The following is a 19504-nucleotide window of genomic DNA, read 5'->3' as shown; positions in this document are numbered from 1 at the left end:
TTCATGAATCTAACTATTAAGGGATGAACTGAAATTGGCTTATTATCAACTTTAGAATGAAAAGCACTAATAGCATTCAAATGTACTCTCACCGAGTTAGTTTTGATGTCAGAATCCGAAAGGTGGAGGAGGTATTCCATAAGGGTGGGTAGAGAGCTTGCAGCAGGATTGAGTATTCTGGCTTCTCACTAGAAACAAAATCTTTTCCGCTTTAAAGCGGTAACATTCTCATGTAGGTGGTTTCCTAGACTCTGCATCAGGAATCATGCAATCAGGGCTAGAGAGCAAAGATCTGGATGAAGGAGGGGACCCTTCATTCTGTGTTATTATGGTTGGAAAAGGATCCAACTTCAATGGCTCCCTGGATAGGAGAAGAGGAAACCAGATTTGACGTGGCCAGTATGGAACTATTAGAATCATAGTCCCCTGGTCTCTACGCAGTTTGGGAATTTTTTCCCCTATTAGATGTAGTGGGGGGATAAGCTTATATAAGGTCTATTCCCCAGTGAAGCAAGAAGGCATCTGGGATTGTACAGTTGGGAGCATATAATTGGGAACAAATGCAAGGAAGCTTGTTGTTCTGAGGAGAAACGAAGAGGTCTATCACTAGGGTCCCCCACTGCTGGAATATTTGACTACCATTTCTGAGGTTAAAAGACTCTGCTCAGTTTGTCTGCTAAAGCATTCTATTTGCCAGCTAGGTAAACAGCTCTTAGAAAGAAGTTTGAAGAAGCTGCCTAAATCCATATCTAAATTGCTTGGCAAGATGGTAAAAACCTGTTCCACCCTGTTTGTTCAGGTAATACATTGCTACCTGGTTGTCAGTACGAACGAGTATTACCTGATTGAGGATACGGTTCCAGAAGGATTTGAAAGCGTTCTAAATTGCTTGTAATTCCAGAAGATTGATATACAAACGACAACTAATAAAGGTTCCCACTTTCACCATTATGGAAGATCCATACCTTACAATTCAAATAGGTTACATCAATGCCAGATAAACAGTAAACAAAACAGAAATTATAAAAGATTGGATCACATCAGAAACTTTAGATTTACTCTTCATCAGCGAAACCTGGATCCATGACCAAAAAGATCCCATAATACTGGACCAGAATAGGTAAAAGAGGCGGAGGCATTGCCATAATCTACAGATCCCATCTCACTTTAGAAACCACTGCTGAATCAATCACACCTCAACTAGAAATTGCCTCAATCAGATTGCAACATAAAAGTGTAGCCGGCAATCTAAATTGCGTCCTATTCTACAGACTGCCAGGCATTTGGAGCGAAGCATATATAACCCTAATGGATTTCATATCGGCCACTTGTACATCAAACTCAAACATACTAGTCATTGGGGACATAAACCTTCATTTAGAAGACCCAAACTCAACTGGTATCTAAGATTGTAACGAATTCTTCCAACTATGGGATTTCGAATGGCCACATCTGAATGCCACCCACAGAAAAGGCCACACACTTGACCTGCTAACCCATAAATTCGCATCAGACCAAATCATTAAAGTCATTGACCACAAATGGACAGAAATTCCATGTTCAGATCACTTCAAATTAAATCTGACCCTACATTGGCTGAAGAATGGGTATCTCAAACCTGATGAAAAAAAAATCTTACCAAACCAGAAGTGGACACAACTGCATTTTGGCAATCAATTTATGACAACAATTGGTCTATTCCATCTGATTCCATCAACTATCTTGCAGATTGGGAATTGAGATGTATCACCGTTCTAAATGAATTAGCTCCTTTACGAAAAAAACAACCATTCACAAACCAAACAGGAAAGGGAATGGGAAAGGGAAATGGGACTTGATATACCGCCTTTCTGAGGTTTTTGCAACTACATTCAAAGCGGTTTACATATATTCAGGTACTTATTTTGTACAAGGGGCAATGGAGGGTTAAGTGAATTGCCCAGAGTCACAAGGAGCTGCAGTGGGAATCAAACTCAGTTCCCTAAGATCAAAGTCCACTGCACTAACCACTAAGCTACTCCTCCCCATGGTTCAACGAAAATGTGAAACAATTAAAATCTAGAACTAGACAACTCGAACGAGCCTGGAGAAAAAAACAAAAATGATCAAAATCTAAACGCTTGGAAAGAATCACATAGAAAATACAAATATGAAATAAAAAAAATCCAAACAGAACTACTATAATGAACAACTAGGTTCTGACTTCAAAGACATGAAAAAGTTATACAAGCTACTGGATAAATTACTAGACACAAAACCAGTGTCTTCAACAAAATCAGGAATCCCAACAGCAGACGATCTTGCTAACTACTTCAAAGGCAAAATTGTTGATCTACGCAAAAGTATGTCACCGGACTACACCAACCTTGATACCTTCCTTAATGAGCTAGACCCATACTCGGAAGAATACCCAGCCGACCAAACTTGGACAAATTTCACCCAGATCACACAAGAAACAATAGCACTAGCAACCAATAAGATCTCTACAGCCTACTGTCAATTGGACACCTACCCCAATTATCTAATGACCCCCCCCCCCCCCCACTCGATTCATCACTGAACTTACCTCCCACTTCAACTTCTTGTTCCAGCATGGCATATTCCCCAAAGACAAAGGTAATATACTACTCACACCATTACCAAAAGACCCCAAAAAGAAAACTAACGATGTCACCAACTACCGACCTGTGGCATCCATCCCACTTACAACCAAACCGATTGAAAGCATTGTAGCTAAACAACTTACTGAATACATCAACAATTTCTCAATCTTTCATGAATCACTGTCGGGCTTCAGATCTCTCCACAGTACGGAAACCGTCCTGGTAACTCCTTAGCCAAGTTCAAAAAGGAAATCGCATTAGGTAAAAACATACTCCTCTTGCAATTCGACTTGCCAAGCGCATTCGATATGGTTGACCACTATATACTATTAAGAATACTTGACAAGATAGGCATAGGAGGAAATATAGTCAAATGGATCAAGGGTTTCCTCACAACAAGATCTTATCAAGTAAAAGCAAACTCAAACATATCACCATCATGGAGTACCGATTGCGGAGTACCCCAGGGTTCACCTCTTTCACCCATATTATTTAATCTGATAATGATCCCCCCTTGCTCATGCCCTATACAAACATAATCTTAATCCTTTTCTGTATGCGGATGTCGTCACCATTTACATACCGTTCAACTCTAATCCAACAGAAATCACTGTTGCAATAAAGGCTAGTTTAAGCTTAATGGATGCCTGGGCATCGGCATTCAACTCAAACTCAACAAGGAAAAAACTCACTGCCTTATTCTCTCTTCTCACCAAAAAACAAACCTCCCTTCCTCCATAAAAACCCTGGAACATACTCTCCCAATATCGGACAAACTGAAGATCCTTGGAATTACTATTGACAACAACCTAACCCTGGAGAGACAAGTCTCTGCCACCACGAAGAAAATGTTCCATGCAATGTGGAAACTCAAATGGATCAAACAATTCTTCCTAAGAGAAACTTTCTGTAACATAATTGAAACAATAGTACTATCGCATGTTGACTACTGTAACGCCGTAAATGTGGGATGCAAGAACAGATCTTAAGGAAACTCCAGACCGTACAGAACACGGCAGCTAGACTCATTTTCGGAAAGACAAGATTCGAAAGTGCTAAACCCCTATGTAAAATACTGCACTGGCTACCAATGAAGGAACGAATAGCCTTCAAAATTTGCACTCTGGTCCACAAAATAATCCATGGTCTGGCCCCAACCTACATGACTGAACTTATTGACTTACCAATTAGAAACATTATCGAATCATCAAGAACGTTTCTAAACCTGCCATTACCCAAACTGTAAAGGACTAAAATACAAATCAACATATGCATCCAGCTTTTCCTACATTTGCACCCAGCTCCGGAACGCTTTTCCTAGAAACATTAAAACTGTGAACACTCATCTAAAATTTCGAAAAGACCTCAAGACTCACCTCTTCCAGAAAGCCTACCCAGCAGACCCAAACTAATTCATGAACAATGCATCAAATCTTTCGATCTAAGAAATGAACAAAAGCCCTTCCACATAATCCTATTACTTCAAACTGTACGAATTTTACCACTCCAGTTATAATTAAGTGTACTTCTACCCTTATCCTACTCTGTATTGCTCACTAGAAGCTGTAGTCCCATCCCCGGAGACTTCTCAGCCTCATTAGGATTACTTCTCTCTATATGCTACTATATATTCGTCCCAGAGTTGTAGTCTCTTTTCCGGAACCTTATCAGCTTCTGTTACTCTATTTTCCACTCTGTATATATTCCCGGAGTTGGTACTCTCCTCTCTGGAACCTGTAAGCCACATTGAGCTTACTGTTATGCGGGAAAATGTGGGATACAAATGTAATAAATAAATAAATAAATATATCTTTTCTCCCATGAGGATCTTGTGTATGGAGACTTTCCAGGTGTGCTCCCCAATCTGTCATGGAGGCATCTGTGGTGAGGACCTTTTGATGTGGAAGGGGTTGGAATGGAAGACCCCAGGTAAGATCCTGTGACACCATCCATCACTGTAGAGAGTGGAATAGTTGTGGAGTGATCAGAGTACAAGCTGATATTAATCCAATGGTTTGGGACCACTGAAAGGAGACTGTCTACTGAGGAATTTGGAAGTGGAGATGAGACAATGGTGTTACATGGGCTGCTGAAGCCATGTAACCGAGTAAGCGGAGCATCTGATGAGCAGATACTTGGGTGGAATTGAACAACTGAGTGGCAAGATGTAGTATGTTGTTTGCCCTCGGCTAAGGAAGGAAGGCCCTGCCCTGAGTAGTATCGAGGACAGTTCCTATGAACTCTAAGGTCTGAACTGGCTGAAAGATGTGATTTGGGGTAATTGACCACAAATTTGTGAAGTTCTAGGAGCTTGAAGGGACATAAAATAGGGACATTAAAATCAAAAATACAGTGGACTGGTAGAACTTATTATGGCTCTGCATAAAAACATTAAAAATTCAAGGATCCCCTGATGTAATATTATAAGAAAATAATGTATCTATATAGCATATTTCACTTATTTAAACAAACTTAAGGTATAAAAGCTGATATCAAATGTTACTAAACATTTAGGGCCCTATTTACTAAGCTGCATTATAGGCGCATTAGCGTTTTAATGCGCGTTAACAGTGTACGCACCTACAATATCCTTATAGGCGCCTACATGGTTAGCGCGTGCATTAATTGTAGGCGCAATAGAAATGCTAACGCACCGTAATAAACAGGGTCCTTAATGCTAAAACAATATTTGTAATACTTAACAATGCACCATCAACATCTAACTACTGAAGGGCGCTAACAGTTGCATCAATCACAATTATGCTCAGCGTCTCAAAAATTCTCTCAGCCTTATAATAAAGCAGTCAGTAGAATACAGAAGTTATGATAGGATCTGTCAGATACACGTACCCACCTTCTCTTTGGCTAAATAGTTTAATAAGACAAGCATACAGTGTGTGTGTGTGTGGGGGGGGGGTTAACATAATCCTCATTAATCCTAGTTTATGACATTTAGTAACAATCCAAGTTTTATTCTCAACATTTTTTTCTCGAAAATTTTTTTCTTTTATGTAAAAAATTCAAATCACTTCTTTCTTTCTATCTTTCATTAGCCACTTAACATATATCTTAAATCAAAGAAATACTTAGCTTTTGACTTTAGCTTAGTTTCTCCATACTCGGATCAAAAAATAGATAGTGGAGACCGGTTGTCACCGACAGATCCATGTTTCGCTTTTAGCTGTCTCAAGGTAGTCTCTAGGAATTCTTTTTGTATGATGGCTTTTTATGATGGAGGTCTTACAAAACAGAAGTATGACATAGAATGTATTTCTTTTTTGTGGTTGGATGAGTAAATGTATTACTTTCAATCGCATGTGGACAAATAGTACATTTACCACAAGCTCTATGTCCATGGTGTTCAATCTAAAGTAGTTCTGCAAGCAAAACAGGAAGCGTAGATGGCACTATCCTTTCTTTTAAATTTCTCCCTCTGGACGGCGGAAAATGTAGCTGCGCTTGTCTTGGAAGTGCCATGGGACCTCGGTATCAGGGGACAACAGAGTTTTGGCCCTGGAAGCCCACTGTAAAAGGGCAGCACTTCTAGTTGTGTGTGTGTGTGGGGGGGGGGGGGGGGGGGAACGTTCATAAATAAAGTTTTTTTTAAATGGCTGCCGAGACTTCCAGTGGCAGCCTTGCAAGAGTGTGGAAAGAGGTGAAAGGGAAACTGGGGATTCAGCATTGGAGTTCCTCTTTGGTTGGGCTGTGGAGTCCCGGTTCCCAGTGGGGTGTTTGCTAGGTGGGAGAAAAGGGGGCTTATTTGTTTTCGTCAGACTTTGGATGTTGAGGAATTGATTTGAGGACTTGAAAAGAACTTATGCCTTGAAGGCGGGGGATGTTTTTTTTCATATTTACAAGTTACTAACATTATATGATGGGGCAAGGTTGGCTTAAGTCTGATCCCAATGACACCGAGCATTTTGAAAATTTGTGGAATGCTCTGGTCAAGTGGCCTAGACTTCTATCACTGCTACATAGATTTTTGAGGGGCTGGACTTTTCAGCAATTTGGGTTTATGGAGCATTGGGAGAATGATTTGGGTCTGGAGGTTACCCAGAGTGAATGGAAACAAGTGTATTTAGAGGTTCAAAAGTCTTCATATGTGTTTTGATTAAAGACAATGCTTATAAAGTGATTACTTGTTGGTTTTATACTCTTGTGAAGTTAAAAGCAATGTTTCCCACTGTAACAACTTATGAGTGTTGGAGATGTATGGGGGCTAAAGGAACCTTTTTTTCATATTTGGTGGGAGTGTGGACTTATTCAGCAATATTGGACTCGGGTGACTCAGGGCAGTGGCGTACCTAGGGTAGTTGACACCCGGGGCCGGTCATTTTTTAACACCCCCCTCCAAAATCCAGTACTAGGCATACCGAGAATACAAAACACTCAGGACCTATAGAGCGATTCTACCATACCATAAGCAGTCATTTCTATGAGTCACACATGGAAAAAGAAATCTTAAACACTACAGTGAGCACTAGAACATCAATTCACCTATTGTAAAACGAAACCAGACAGATAGTACAGATCGTCAATCCTGCACAGTCAATGCCAACTGAAAGTCATGTCTTTTTCACAAACACAGATACACCCTAATCCACTATAGAACAAGTAATCATAAACTTTCTATTTAGGCAAAAATTAAACTGAACCCCCATGATGCCAGACTCTGCATACAATGCAACACCACAGAAACAGAAAATGTCCCCTAGTTCTGTGCAAAATATAAAGACAGCAGATGTAAATTTGGAAAAAAAACTAACAAATACCAATCACCACTTTACAAATTAACAAATAAAAATAAAACAAATATAGAAAATAAAATACCATTTTATTGGACTAATACATTTAGCTGTCAGAGGCCAAAACCTTCTTCCTCAGGTCAATACAGTATAGTGTGTTACAGTGTCCTAACCTGACCTGAGGAAGGGGGTTTTGTTCTCCGAAAGTTAGTCAAAATGTATTAAAATTAGTCCAATAAAAAGATTACCTTATTTACATGTTCTATTATAAACATTTATTAACACAGCTACAATACTACTTTATCCTAAAGCAAAAAAAACAAAAATATATATTTTATTTAGTTTGTTGTCTCTGGTTTCTGCTTTCCTCATCTTCTTTTCACTGTCTTCCTTCCATCCAGCATCTGTCTTCTTTCTCTGCCATCCAGTGTCTGCCCTCTCTGTTGTCCCCTCCATCCAATGTCTGCCCTCTCTCCCTGCCCCTTCCATTCACTGTCTGCCCTCTCTCTCCCCCTTCCATTCACTTTCTGCCCTCCCTCTCCCCCCCATCCATCCAAGGTCTGCCCTCCCCTCTCCCCCCATCCATCCAGGGTCTGCCCTCCCTCTCCCCCCCCATCCATCCATCCATCCATCCATCATCTGTCCCCTCTCTCTCTGCCCCTTTTTTCAGTCCCCAGTTCTAGCCCTCTTATCCCACCTGCCCCTAGTTCTAGCCCCAGCCCACATCTCCCACTTGCTCCCCCTTTTCAGCCCCACTATCCCACCAGTCCGCAGTTTCAGCCCCAGCCCTTTTCTCTCACCAGTCCCGAGCTTCAGCCCCAGCCACTTCTCCCTGTCCCCTTTTCAGCCCCCAGTCCCCCCAGCTTCAGCCTCTGCCCCTTTTCAGCCCCCAGTTCCAGTACTAGCCCCCTTATCCCACCTACCCTCCTTTTCAGCCCCCAGTTCCAGCCCCCTTCATCCACATGCCTTGCATTAGGGACCCCTTTTCAGCCCCAGACCCATTTTCCCACCAGCCCCAGGCATGGTTCCCATTTTCTCGCATGGCCCCTTCCCCACCCCCCTTCTCCCCACCTGTCCCCTTCTCCCATCTGAGATCCCCCTCCCCACCCCAGTCCCCTTCTCCCCTCTGAGACCCCCTCCCCATCGAGACCCCCCTCCCCACGTCCCCTTCTCCCATCTGAGACCCCTCTCCCCACGTCCCCTTCTCCCGAGACCCCCACCCCCTTCTCCCCAGCCCAGTCCCCTTCTCCCCTCTTCTCCCATCTGACCCCTCTCCCCACATCCTCTTCTCCCATCTGAGACCCTCACCCCCCTTCTCCCCAGCCCAGTCCCCTTCTCCCCTCTTCTCCCATCTGAGACCCCCTCCCCATGTCCCCTTCTCCCATCTGAGACCCCCACCCCCTTCTCCCCAGCCCAGTCCCCTTCTCCCCTCTGAGACCACCTCCCCACGTCCCCTTCTCCCATCTGAGACCCCCACCCCCTTCTCCCCAGCCCAGTCCCCTTCTCCCCTCTTCTTCCCTCTGAGACCCCCCTCCCCACGTCCCCTTCTCCCATCTGAGGCCCCCCTCTCCAGTCCCCTTCTCCCATCTGAAACCCGCCTCGCCCATCTAAGCCCCCCCCAACTCGACCCACCTACCACCTTCGACGACAGCCCTCGTCTCCTGCCTCCATCCGGGGCTTTAAAAAAAAATCTGAAAAGCAGCATGGCAGGCAGCGCTTCGTGTCTGCCCTGCCTGCTTGTAAAAGAAAGCGGCAAATCTCGTCGACGTCGGGTATTCCCTCACTGGGTCCCGCCCCCCGCGAGGGCGGGACCCAGTGAGGGAAGACCCAACGCGACATCGTGACATCGACGAGGTTTGCCGGCGCTTTCTTTTACAAGCAGGCAGGGCAGACGCGAAGCGCTGCCTGCCATGCTGCTTTTCAGATTTTTTTTTAAAGGCACAGGATGGAGAGGAGACGAGGGCTGACTGCAGTCAGCAACCGAGCACCCCCCACCCAATGACACCCGGGGCGGACCGCCCCCACTGCCCCCCCCTTGGTACGCCACTGACTCAGGGTCTAATCAAGATCTTGGGGGTTACATTTTCCCTGACTCCTATGGCCTGTTTTTGGGGTTTGAGGGGTCGTCGTGGCAAGTTTACCTTAAAAGACTCTGATTAGCAGCTGCAAAGTGTGTGATTGCAACTCATTGGAAACAAATATCTGGTCCTACACAGACGAATTGGTTGATGTGAGTGGCTCAGCTTCGTGAATTGGAAATCCTTACTGATCGCCATTATGACCTGGATAAGGAGAAGTCAACTCACCTTGCTCTTTTATTTGCACTGGCTGAGCAGGAGTGTTACCGGGGGGGGGGGGGGGGGGGGGAGGAGGTTGTTCTGGAGTTTATTCTAGGGTGGATGGGGATTTCAATCTGTTTTGCAATGTTTCGTGGAGTGTGTATTATATCAAAATTCAATAAAAAAATTTTTGATACAAATAAATATATATTATATATATATAGATGCCATTCCTATCATTACATTTTGGATTGAACTACCACTCTGCAGATGGAATAAAAATCCAAAATTAGGATGGGTTCTGGACCGGTCTGAAGGAACTAAGTAAAGAAAATTAGCAGGTAAGACCTAATTTCTTCATTCTTAGCATCTCTCCAGACTGGTCCAGTTACATGGGAAGTACCAAAGCAGTGACCATTAGGGGGTGGACTCTCACAAATTCCCCACATCCTGCCTAGCCTTGCCATCTACCTGATAATGCTTCATATAAAGAAACTTGAGGGGGACCAAACAGCTGCTCAACAGATCTCCTGTAAAGGAATAAGGCTACTCTATGCGAACAAGGCCGTCTGCCCTCTGGTGGAATGTGCTTTCAGTTGTACTGGCACCTGAATGCCCCTTTATAAACAGAAGAAATGGCTTCCTTAATCCATCAGGGTTCTGTTCTTGGTCCCCTCCTCTTTTCTATCTACACTTCTTCCCTTGGTTCATTAATCTCATCCCATGGCTTTTCCTACCATCTCTATGCTGATGACTCCCAAATCTACCTTTCTACCCATGATATCTCACCTTGCATCCAAACCAAAGTTTCAGCGTGCTTGTCTGACATTGCTATCTGAATGTCTCAACGCCACCTGAAATTAAACATGACCAAAACCGAACTTCTCATTTTTCCCCCCAAACCCACCTCCCCACTCCCCCCGTTTTCTATTTCTGTTGATGGCTCTCTCATTCTCCCTGTCTCCTCGGCTCGAAACCTTGGGGTCATCTTTGACTCTTCTCTCTCCTTCTCTGCTCACATCCAGCAGACCGCCAAGACCTGTCGTTTCTTTCTTTACAACATCCGTAAAATCCGCCCCTTTCTTTCCGAGCACTCTACCAAAACCCTCATCCACACCCTTGTCACCTCTCGTTTAGACTACTGCAATCTGCTTCTGGCTGGCCTCCCACTTAGTCACCTCTCCCCTCTCCAATCGGTTCAAAACTCTGCTGCCCGTCTCGTCTTCCGCCAGGGTCGCTTTACTCATACTACCCCTCTCCTCAAGTCGCTTCACTGGCTCCCTATCTGTTTTCGCATCCTGTTCAAACTTCTTCTACTAACCTATAAATGTACTCACTCTGCTGCTCCCCAGTATCTCTCCACACTCGTCCTTCCATACACTCCTTCCCCGTGCACTCCGCTCCATGGATAAATCCTTCTTATCTGTTCCCTTCTCCACTACTGCCAACTCCAGACTTCGCGCCTTCTGTCTCGCTGCACCCTACGCCTGGAATAAACTTCCTGAGCCCCTACGTCTTGCCCCTTCCTTGGCCACCTTTAAATCTAGACTGATAGCCCACCTCTTTAACATTGCTTTTGACTCGTAACCACTTGTAACCACCTGCCTCCACCTACCCTCCTCCTTCCTGTACACAATAATTGATTTGATTTGCTTACTTTATTTTTTGTCTATTAGATTGTAAGCTCTTTGAGCAGGGACTGTCTTTCTTCTATGTTTGTGCAGAGCTGCGTATGCCTTGTAGCGCTATAGAAATGCTAAATAGTAGTAGTAGTAGTAGTACTATGTTTACTTTTGACTCTGCCTTTCTGTGCATCCATGTTTTCCTGTTTATCTGGCTTATTGTAAACTGCCTTGATGTTGTATTCAAAGGCAGTATAATAAATGCATCTGATCTCCAAACAGAATAAACAGTCTGTCTGAATTCAGAAATTCCTCTGTTCTCTAAATGTATTGCCTTCAGTCCCGTCTGACATTGAGGCAATGCAAACTTTGCTGATCAGTCTAGTCTCATCCAAGACTGGCAAGGAAATACTCTGTTTACATGGAATGCCAAAACCACCTCAGGAAGGGAGGAACAGGGCACAGCAAAACCATCTCCCTACAGAATACCAAGAAAGGTTTCCTGCAAGACAAGGTCTGTGGCTCAGAAATTCTCCAGGCTAATGAAATAGTCTTTCGAATGACAGACATCCTTTAGCGTTCTCCGTTTCAAAGGTTAAAAAAGAGCATGCACCAAGACAAACAAGACTAAATTCAGATCCCAGTGTCAAACTACAGGATATTGCAAAGGTAGAATGAGCTTAACTTCTCTTAGGAATTGTACCACATCTGGATGTGAAGCCAATAACTTACCATGTACCAGAGCAGATTAATACCACAAAACCACAGGGATATAGAAGTTTATATTATAGTACTCCTGCAGGAATTCTGTGCACAAAATTTGCAAATTCTGCAAGTTTGTGAAAATTTAACCAATATTACAGGACCCCCTGTATACACCAGCCAACTATAAAAGGGGAGTGAAGAAGACGGTGAAACAGAGAACACGAACAGACAGAGTTGGAGGTTTTGGGGAGGGGAGCGTAGACTCTTTGGTTAAGGATTAAGCAAACCCAATAACCAAGAAGAGAGGGAGGGAAAGGGTAACAAGGGAGAGGGGGGAAGGGAAAGGGGGGGGGAAAGGAAATAGAAGAATCAAGATTTGTAACATAGATGTACTAGATCTTAAAAGTTGTGCACATATGAATAAAAGGAAACGCTAATTAAGGTTAAGATATTCACACTGATGTTAATGGGTTGAATAAATTAAGTAGAATTGGTAACAGAGACGAAGCAAGAGCCATAGAGAGATCTAACATAAAAACCTGGACTCAGATATGTATGTACTTGAAAAGGGAATGTAGCTGAAGTAGAACTCAGGATCAGGTAGTTGAAGACATAAAAGACTAAGACAGAGAGAACGGTTTCAATATAAACAAGAGAGCCCAGAGTTATGATCAGGATTACTTTGACATGTCACAGATTTTATGTAATATGAATATATGTGTGTTCCAATGTTGAATATTGTATACTTGAGCATTTAATAAAAAAGATTTAAACATAAAAGGGGAGTGAATTCATCTCTGAAGTGTTTCTCTCTGGCTCTGTCTGCTGGCAACAGAACATAGCCCACTGGTTTGGACTGGTCTGGCATGGATGATAAGGAAATGGCTAATTTATTATTTTATATTTACTGTCTAATATTAGTAAGAGTCGGACAGTAAAAAAAAATTACAGGAGTCCAATTCGAAGGCTTGGGGTAACAACTCCACAGCCCTGATTTTTACAGGATTTTTCTAAAATGAGCGATTTTGGAATAATCCTGATTATTGAGTTTAATAATAAAAATCTCAAGGGGCCTAAGCATAAAATATAATTGGAAAGGAGATGGTGTAATGCTAAAAATTCACCTAGTATGTCTAATACCATTGGTCTAACATATCTATACATGTATGGATTACTCACATTCGCATCCCAATGGGTATTTTATAGCAGGAGTCCCGCTACGAAACCAAATCCCCCCTTACCTTCACTAGATGTGGTCGCACCAAGGACATGACAGAGGTATACCGCTCCATGATAGGGGGGAAGCCCACTTCCAGCTGTGCCTTAGCATGCCCTGATCGTTTGGACACTACCACAGATTTCTTGCACCAGGGAACAAAATCTTTGTACTCATCCACATTGGATACCACCTCGTACATCTCCTGCATGGAGTACCTTGTGGGAGGGAGGGAGAAAGATATTCCTCAGAATACAAAGCTTACACTTTTTGCAGCAGACCTGATCTTAACAGAAAAATGGTGTCAAAAACCTACAGTTGCCCTTTCACACAGTGCACTAGACTCCTCACTACAACAGTAGCAATTTACAACCACGTATGCCCACACCAGTGGTCAATGTGCAGAAGCTTCAGATAGGAAGTGAGGTCATAGTTGGCCAACACAGGGGCAAATAGGGGTCCCATCTTGATGTGCGGCTTACCCTATTATCCTCCTCTCTGAATACTCCTTCCTTTTATTGGTCAGCGGCCCTGTGAAATTGAAGAAAGTACGGCTGTGCTGAATGCTGGATTCACAGTCTACACTGCAGAGGACTTGGGGAGCTCTCGTCATCAGTATTCCACAGGAAGATAGGTACCTGTTAAAAAAAAAAAAAAAAAAAAACGAAACAGGGACAACAGGATTAAGACTGTCAGAAAGCAGCTTTTACACTAGCTGCAGGACTCATTGTATACACACCTCTTTGTTTAACCCCAACCCCCAAGTGACATTACAGATCTCAGCAGAACTGAGGCCCTTGTTGTGTTAGACTGAGCTTGTTTAAATATATAAAAGAATAAGCCATAGTGGAATCTGAAACAGCATATAAGGATGTTCATCTAGTTACAAGGAATAAGCAGCATCGCCTGAAGTGAAAAATATCAATTAGAACAACAAGAACAGAAAGCAACTCACAAAGGGGGTCTTTTACAAAGGTGCGGTAGTGTTTTTAGAGTGAGCTGATTAGCGAGCGCTAAACACCAGAGACGCCCTTAGGAATATATGGGCATCTCTAGCGTTTAGCACACACTAAAAAAGCTAGCATGTCTCACCTAGCCACATCTTAATGATCACTTCTTTATTTACTACTAGTAAAAAAGCCCCGTTTCTGATGCAAATGAAACGGGGGGGGGGGGGGGGGGGGCTAGCAAGGTTTTCTTCAGAGTGTGCATGTGGGAGTGTGTGTCCCTGCCCTCTCTCCCTCCCCCTCCCCCCTCCGAGTCCAGTCCTTCAGTGTTGTTTCCTGCTGTTCTGTGTTTTTGTTACAGAGAGAGTGAGGGCATCTCTCTCCCCTCCCCCCTCTGAGTCCTTCACTGTGTGAGATTTCGTGCTGTGCTGTTTTCCTTCACTCATGGGGAAACTGGATATCTCTGGCGCTTCACACTTCCGTTGGTCTTGCCTTTTATATATATAGAGTAGATATTACATCTGCATGCATTCTATATTACTTTGTTTAATCTGTATTACTATTTAAAAGGACCACCTCTTTACTTACTATATTACAGCTGCATCCATTCTATGCTACTTTGTTTAACCTGTAGTACTATGTAAGCCGCATTGAACCTGCTAATAAGTGGGAAAGTGCAGGGTATAAGTGTTACAAATAAATAAATATAAATAAATGGCCCACAAAACACTTCAATCAATAAAAACAGAACAGTGCCATCTGCTGGCCTTACAAGAGATTACACTAGACATCCAAAGTAAAAAAAAAACAACAGGAATATATTATTATTATTATTTATTACATTTGTACCCCGCGCTTTCCCACACATGGCAGGCTCAATGTGGCTTACATAGTAACAGTATAAAGAATTAAAGAATTACAAAGTCGTAAAAAGAGTAAGCAATATGTAGTAAACGCAATCCTTTCCCTTTAAGGGGTCCTTTAACTAATTTGCGGTAAAAAGGGCCCTGCGCTAGTGGTGGTGGCCATTTTTGCCGATGCTGCGGCCCTTTTTACTGCAGCATGTAAAAATGCCTGAAAATAGCCATGGCTATGTGATAATATTGCTCTTACCGCGTTGCCATGCAAGAGAGAGCACTTACCGCTACCCTTTTGAGGTGGCGGTAAGGGCTCCCGCGCTAACCTGGTGGTAACTAGGGAGGCGTGCGGCACTGCCCAATTACCACTGGGTTAGCGCCGTGCTAGAAAATAGCCAGCTATTTTCCCTAGCATGGCAAATGGTGCACGCTGGGCCTAGAACTACAGCAGGTGCTGGTGTTGGGCTGGCGGTAGTTCCAGATTAACATGCGTAAGCCTGCATCGGTTTACCGCTGCTTTGTAAAAGGGCCTCTAAACAAAATAGCCCACATCCCAACTTCAGTTCTTACCATCTGTATAACTTCAAGTTATTTAGGTAAACATGGATTTATGTATAGAGGCATCTACTTCTAAGGGATATTACGCACCCCTGGTAATTGAACCTCGATACTAACTGGATGTTAGTGTTAACAAGCTGCTGATGTAACAAAACTATGAGGCGTACATGCACTATGTGGCAGCCTTGATGTGCGGAGTGAAAGGTGGATTCCTCTGGTGATTGAGAGTCCTGCAGCGGGCAAGGATGAGTTGCTAGATACGAATGCAGTTTCTTTTCTTTTTTTTCCCAGAAGATCCTCCCCAGCTTGCTCACTCTCATTTTAAGCCTTAGGGTCAGGTTTTAATAAAAACCATTTTTTTTGCCCTGCCCACATTCCCTCTCTACAGATGCAAACAGCAGGGTCTTCCTCTCCAGCCTGTAACATGAAGAGCTATAAATAGCTCTTGTGTCACTCCCTGAGATCAGAGCAAACCAAGCCAAGCCTCATTTACAGTTTAGCAATGCACACAGGCAACAGACAATAGGGCGTCATGGCAGAATGGGATACAGCAGAGCCTTGTCCTGGGCACCACACCAGGTACTGAACAGAAAAGGATTTCCACACAGTATCTTAATACATCCTTTGTATCAACCTCAAAACAGGCTGCTCCTCAGAGAGATACTATCAGCAATCTAAGAAGTGAGAATCCACGAATCAGTAGTGTATAGCAACTTATTGTGTGACGCAAAAAATTAATTCTATCCATGTTTCTAACAATTCTATCCATGTTTTGGTAATGAAAAGCTGTTTGCAAGCTGGCTCAGAGCCAGGGTCTAAACATGGAGACATTATAGATTTACACATTTGATAACAAGTGTATACCCAGTCTCAGATTTGTATTTTAAATGGCAGTTTTAGGAATGGGACACCAGCCAAAACTCAGTGGAAAGAGTGCCAAGCTAATCTGAGCAACTTTTATTTACCAAAAAACAGCACGCATCAGAATGCCAACACAGCCACACAATACTAAAGATGCATATAGATTACACACAAACACAAAGACAGCCATACAACCAGAACCAGACAATCAAGCACAGGTACCGACCTTCCTGTTACAGGATTACCAGTAAAGTTAAATTTACATAATAAATGGTTATGGAGGAAGCTTTCCTCACCTTGGTTGACCTCTATAGCAAATAGCTGGAGAGAAGGAAGAAGGTAGAGCTTTATTCCACCCTAGACAGCACAGATTCTTAGACCTGGCCTGTGAGACCAGTCAGTTGGGTTTTCAGGATATCCCTAATGACTATGCATGAGACAGATTTGCATGTCTGTCATTAGGGATATCCTGAAAACTCAACTGCAGGTGGTCCTCTAGGACAGGTTTGAGGTTGGAGTGTGATGATTGGTTGGCTATTTTGATGTTTTACAGGTAATCAACTAGAAATAAAACATGGAAAAGAAAATAAGATGATACCTTTTTTATTGGACATAACTTAATACATTTCTTGATTAGCTTTGGAAGGTAGCCCTTCTTCGTCAGATTGGAAATAAGCAAATGTTGGTAGATGACAGAATATATAAGTAAAACATCAAAGCATTTCAGTGACAGTCTAACAGGATGAGGGTGGATAGGTGAGAGACAGGAAGAGTCGAGTGGATGAGGGACAGGGAGATATGCATGGAGATAGGAGGGTGACAAAGCAGTACAATTTTATGGTTTATAATGGGCTAGAAAACCCAGATCTTTGTTAAGTCCTGTCTGGTGGGTGTCAAAATATTTAATCATTCTGACTTCAAAGGTCTTGCGTTCCTGTATTGTTTTAAAGTTCTCTTTCAGAATTCTTACCATGAAATCACTGGTACAGTGTTCTGGTTTTGTAAAGTGCTGCCCCGCAGAAGTGACATCCTGATTGGTACTAGCATTTTTCATATGGTGTCTATGTAAATTAAATCTCTTCTTTAGCATCTGACTGGTTTCTCCAATGTAGCACCCTTCGTTGCATTTTTTACACTGTGGTATATATCATTCAGTGTAAAAAATGCAACGAAGGCTGCTACATTGGAGAAACAAGTCGGATGCTAAAGAAGAGATTTAATTTACATAGACACCATATGAAAAATGCTAGTACCAATCAGGATGTCACTTCTGTGGGGCAGCACTTTACAAAACCAGAACACTGTACCAGTGATTTCATGGTAAGAATCCTGAAAGGGAACTTTAAAACAATACAGGAATGCAAGACCTTTGAAGTCAGAATGATTAAATATTTTGACACCCACCAGACAGGACTTAAAGATCTGGGTTTTCTAGCCCATTATAAACCATAAAATTGTACTGCTTTGTCACCCTCCTATCTCCATGCATATTTCCCTGTCCCTCATCCACCCGACTCTTCCTGTTTCTCACCTATCCACCCTCAAACTGTTAGACTGTCACTGAAATACTTTGATGTTTCACTTATATATACTGTCATCTACCAACATTTGCTTATTTCCGATCTGACGAAGGGCTACCTTCGAAAGCTAATCAAGAAATGTATTAAGTTATGTCAAATAAAAAAAGGTATCATCTTATTTTCTTTTCCATGTTTTATTTCTATTGATTACCTTTAAAAGTGGACCAACACGGCTACCACACCTCTCTACTCAAGATGTTTTACAGAATATTGGTTCTCAATTGCTGGTTTCTAATAAAGAAAAAAAAAAAAGAACCACTGCTTCTCAACACAGTCCTCAGGGTACACCTAGCTGGTCAGATTTTCAGGACCTTATCCACAATGAAAATGCATGAGATAGATTTGTATGTGCTACCTCTTCAGTAAGCAAATCTCTCTCATGCATATTCATTGTGGATATCCTGAAAACCTATCTGGGTGTGCCCCAAGGACTGGGCTGAGAAGCAGTGCTCTAACCCAGTGTTTCCCAAGTTGATCCTGGAGTACTTCTTTGGCAGGTTTTCAGACTATTGACAAATACGCATGAGACTGGTTTGCATACACTGCCTTCATTGTATGCAAATCTTTCATGCATACTCACTGTAGATATCCTGAAAACCTGGCTGGCAAGGGTGTACTCCAGGACCGACTTGGGAAACATTGCTCTAACCCACAGGAAAGTCTGCATATCCCTCTCCCCTGTCTTATGATCACCCCTGCTCCATGATTCTCACTACCTTTAGTGTCCATAAATGCTGGGCTTGGTCTGCTGCATGCTGGTGTCAAAGTCACGGTAAAACATGTAAAGCAGGGCTTCAAAATCCTGTCCTGGAGACCTCACAACTGGTCAAGGTTTTGAGGATATTCAGAATGAACATGCTTGAAATAAATTTGCCTGTGGTGGGTCTGCCATACAGGCACATATCTCATGTGTATTCATGGCAGTGGGGTTCCTGGGATAGGTGTGGGAAGCCCTAATACAAAGAATCAATAAAGCACAGACCGCTGAAGAGCTGATCATGCTGAAATGTAAAAGCAAGAATATAGTACAGACAACTGAATAGAGATTTGGGGGGGGGGGGGGGGTAGGGAATCTAAGAAAAGTAAATGTTATAACAGAAAGTGAACAACTACAAGGATGACAAGATTAATGCACAGATTAAGTACACACATGCCTAAGGCCCACTCACATAATTCAATGGTTCTCCTGGCAAAATGTTTGTTCTGGACATCTTCTAGTAGAAAGAAGCATGTGGTAAAAGGGAATCAGCCACCACTGCCCATAAAGGTCTGCCATCCTTCCCAGTTCCCACCCCTTGTGCATGCTCTCTCTCTCGGGCAGGAGTTATTGGCTTGGATTTCTGTACAGTCTGAATAACAAGGGCCCATTTGTGGGAGTTTTTAAATGTATTCACATTACAATAGGGCCCAATACACTTGTTTGCCTGGGAGCCAAAGGGTTATTCTTCTTGCCCTGTCTGAGGCTGGTGGTAACTACTTCAACAGATGCTCTTCTGTCCTTTCTCACTTTCACACAGGTTGCCACGTCACA

The 19504-nt window shown here is 42.9% G+C and overlaps 1 protein-coding gene across 2 annotated transcripts in view; it reads right to left on the bottom strand.

The window, feature by feature from the left end:
• Positions 1-19504, bottom strand: part of COQ10A (coenzyme Q10A) — a 62885-nt gene that overhangs the window by 40203 nt on the left and 3178 nt on the right. For both annotated transcript variants that reach the window (XM_030196779.1, XM_030196777.1), the window contains exons 2-3: positions 13653-13808; positions 13196-13388 (exon numbers count right to left, since the gene is read on the bottom strand). In XM_030196779.1, coding sequence (XP_030052639.1) covers positions 13196-13388; positions 13653-13783 — 324 coding nt within the window. In that variant the 5' untranslated portion in view covers positions 13784-13808. The remainder of the gene's footprint in view (positions 1-13195; positions 13389-13652; positions 13809-19504) is intronic.

The sequence above is a fragment of the Microcaecilia unicolor genome, chromosome 3 (genome assembly GCF_901765095.1).
Source record: "Microcaecilia unicolor chromosome 3, aMicUni1.1, whole genome shotgun sequence".
NCBI classification, from domain to species: Eukaryota; Metazoa; Chordata; class Amphibia; order Gymnophiona; family Siphonopidae; genus Microcaecilia; species Microcaecilia unicolor.
Note: the sequence above shows the minus strand (reverse complement) of the source record. Positions and strands in the feature narration are given on the sequence as shown.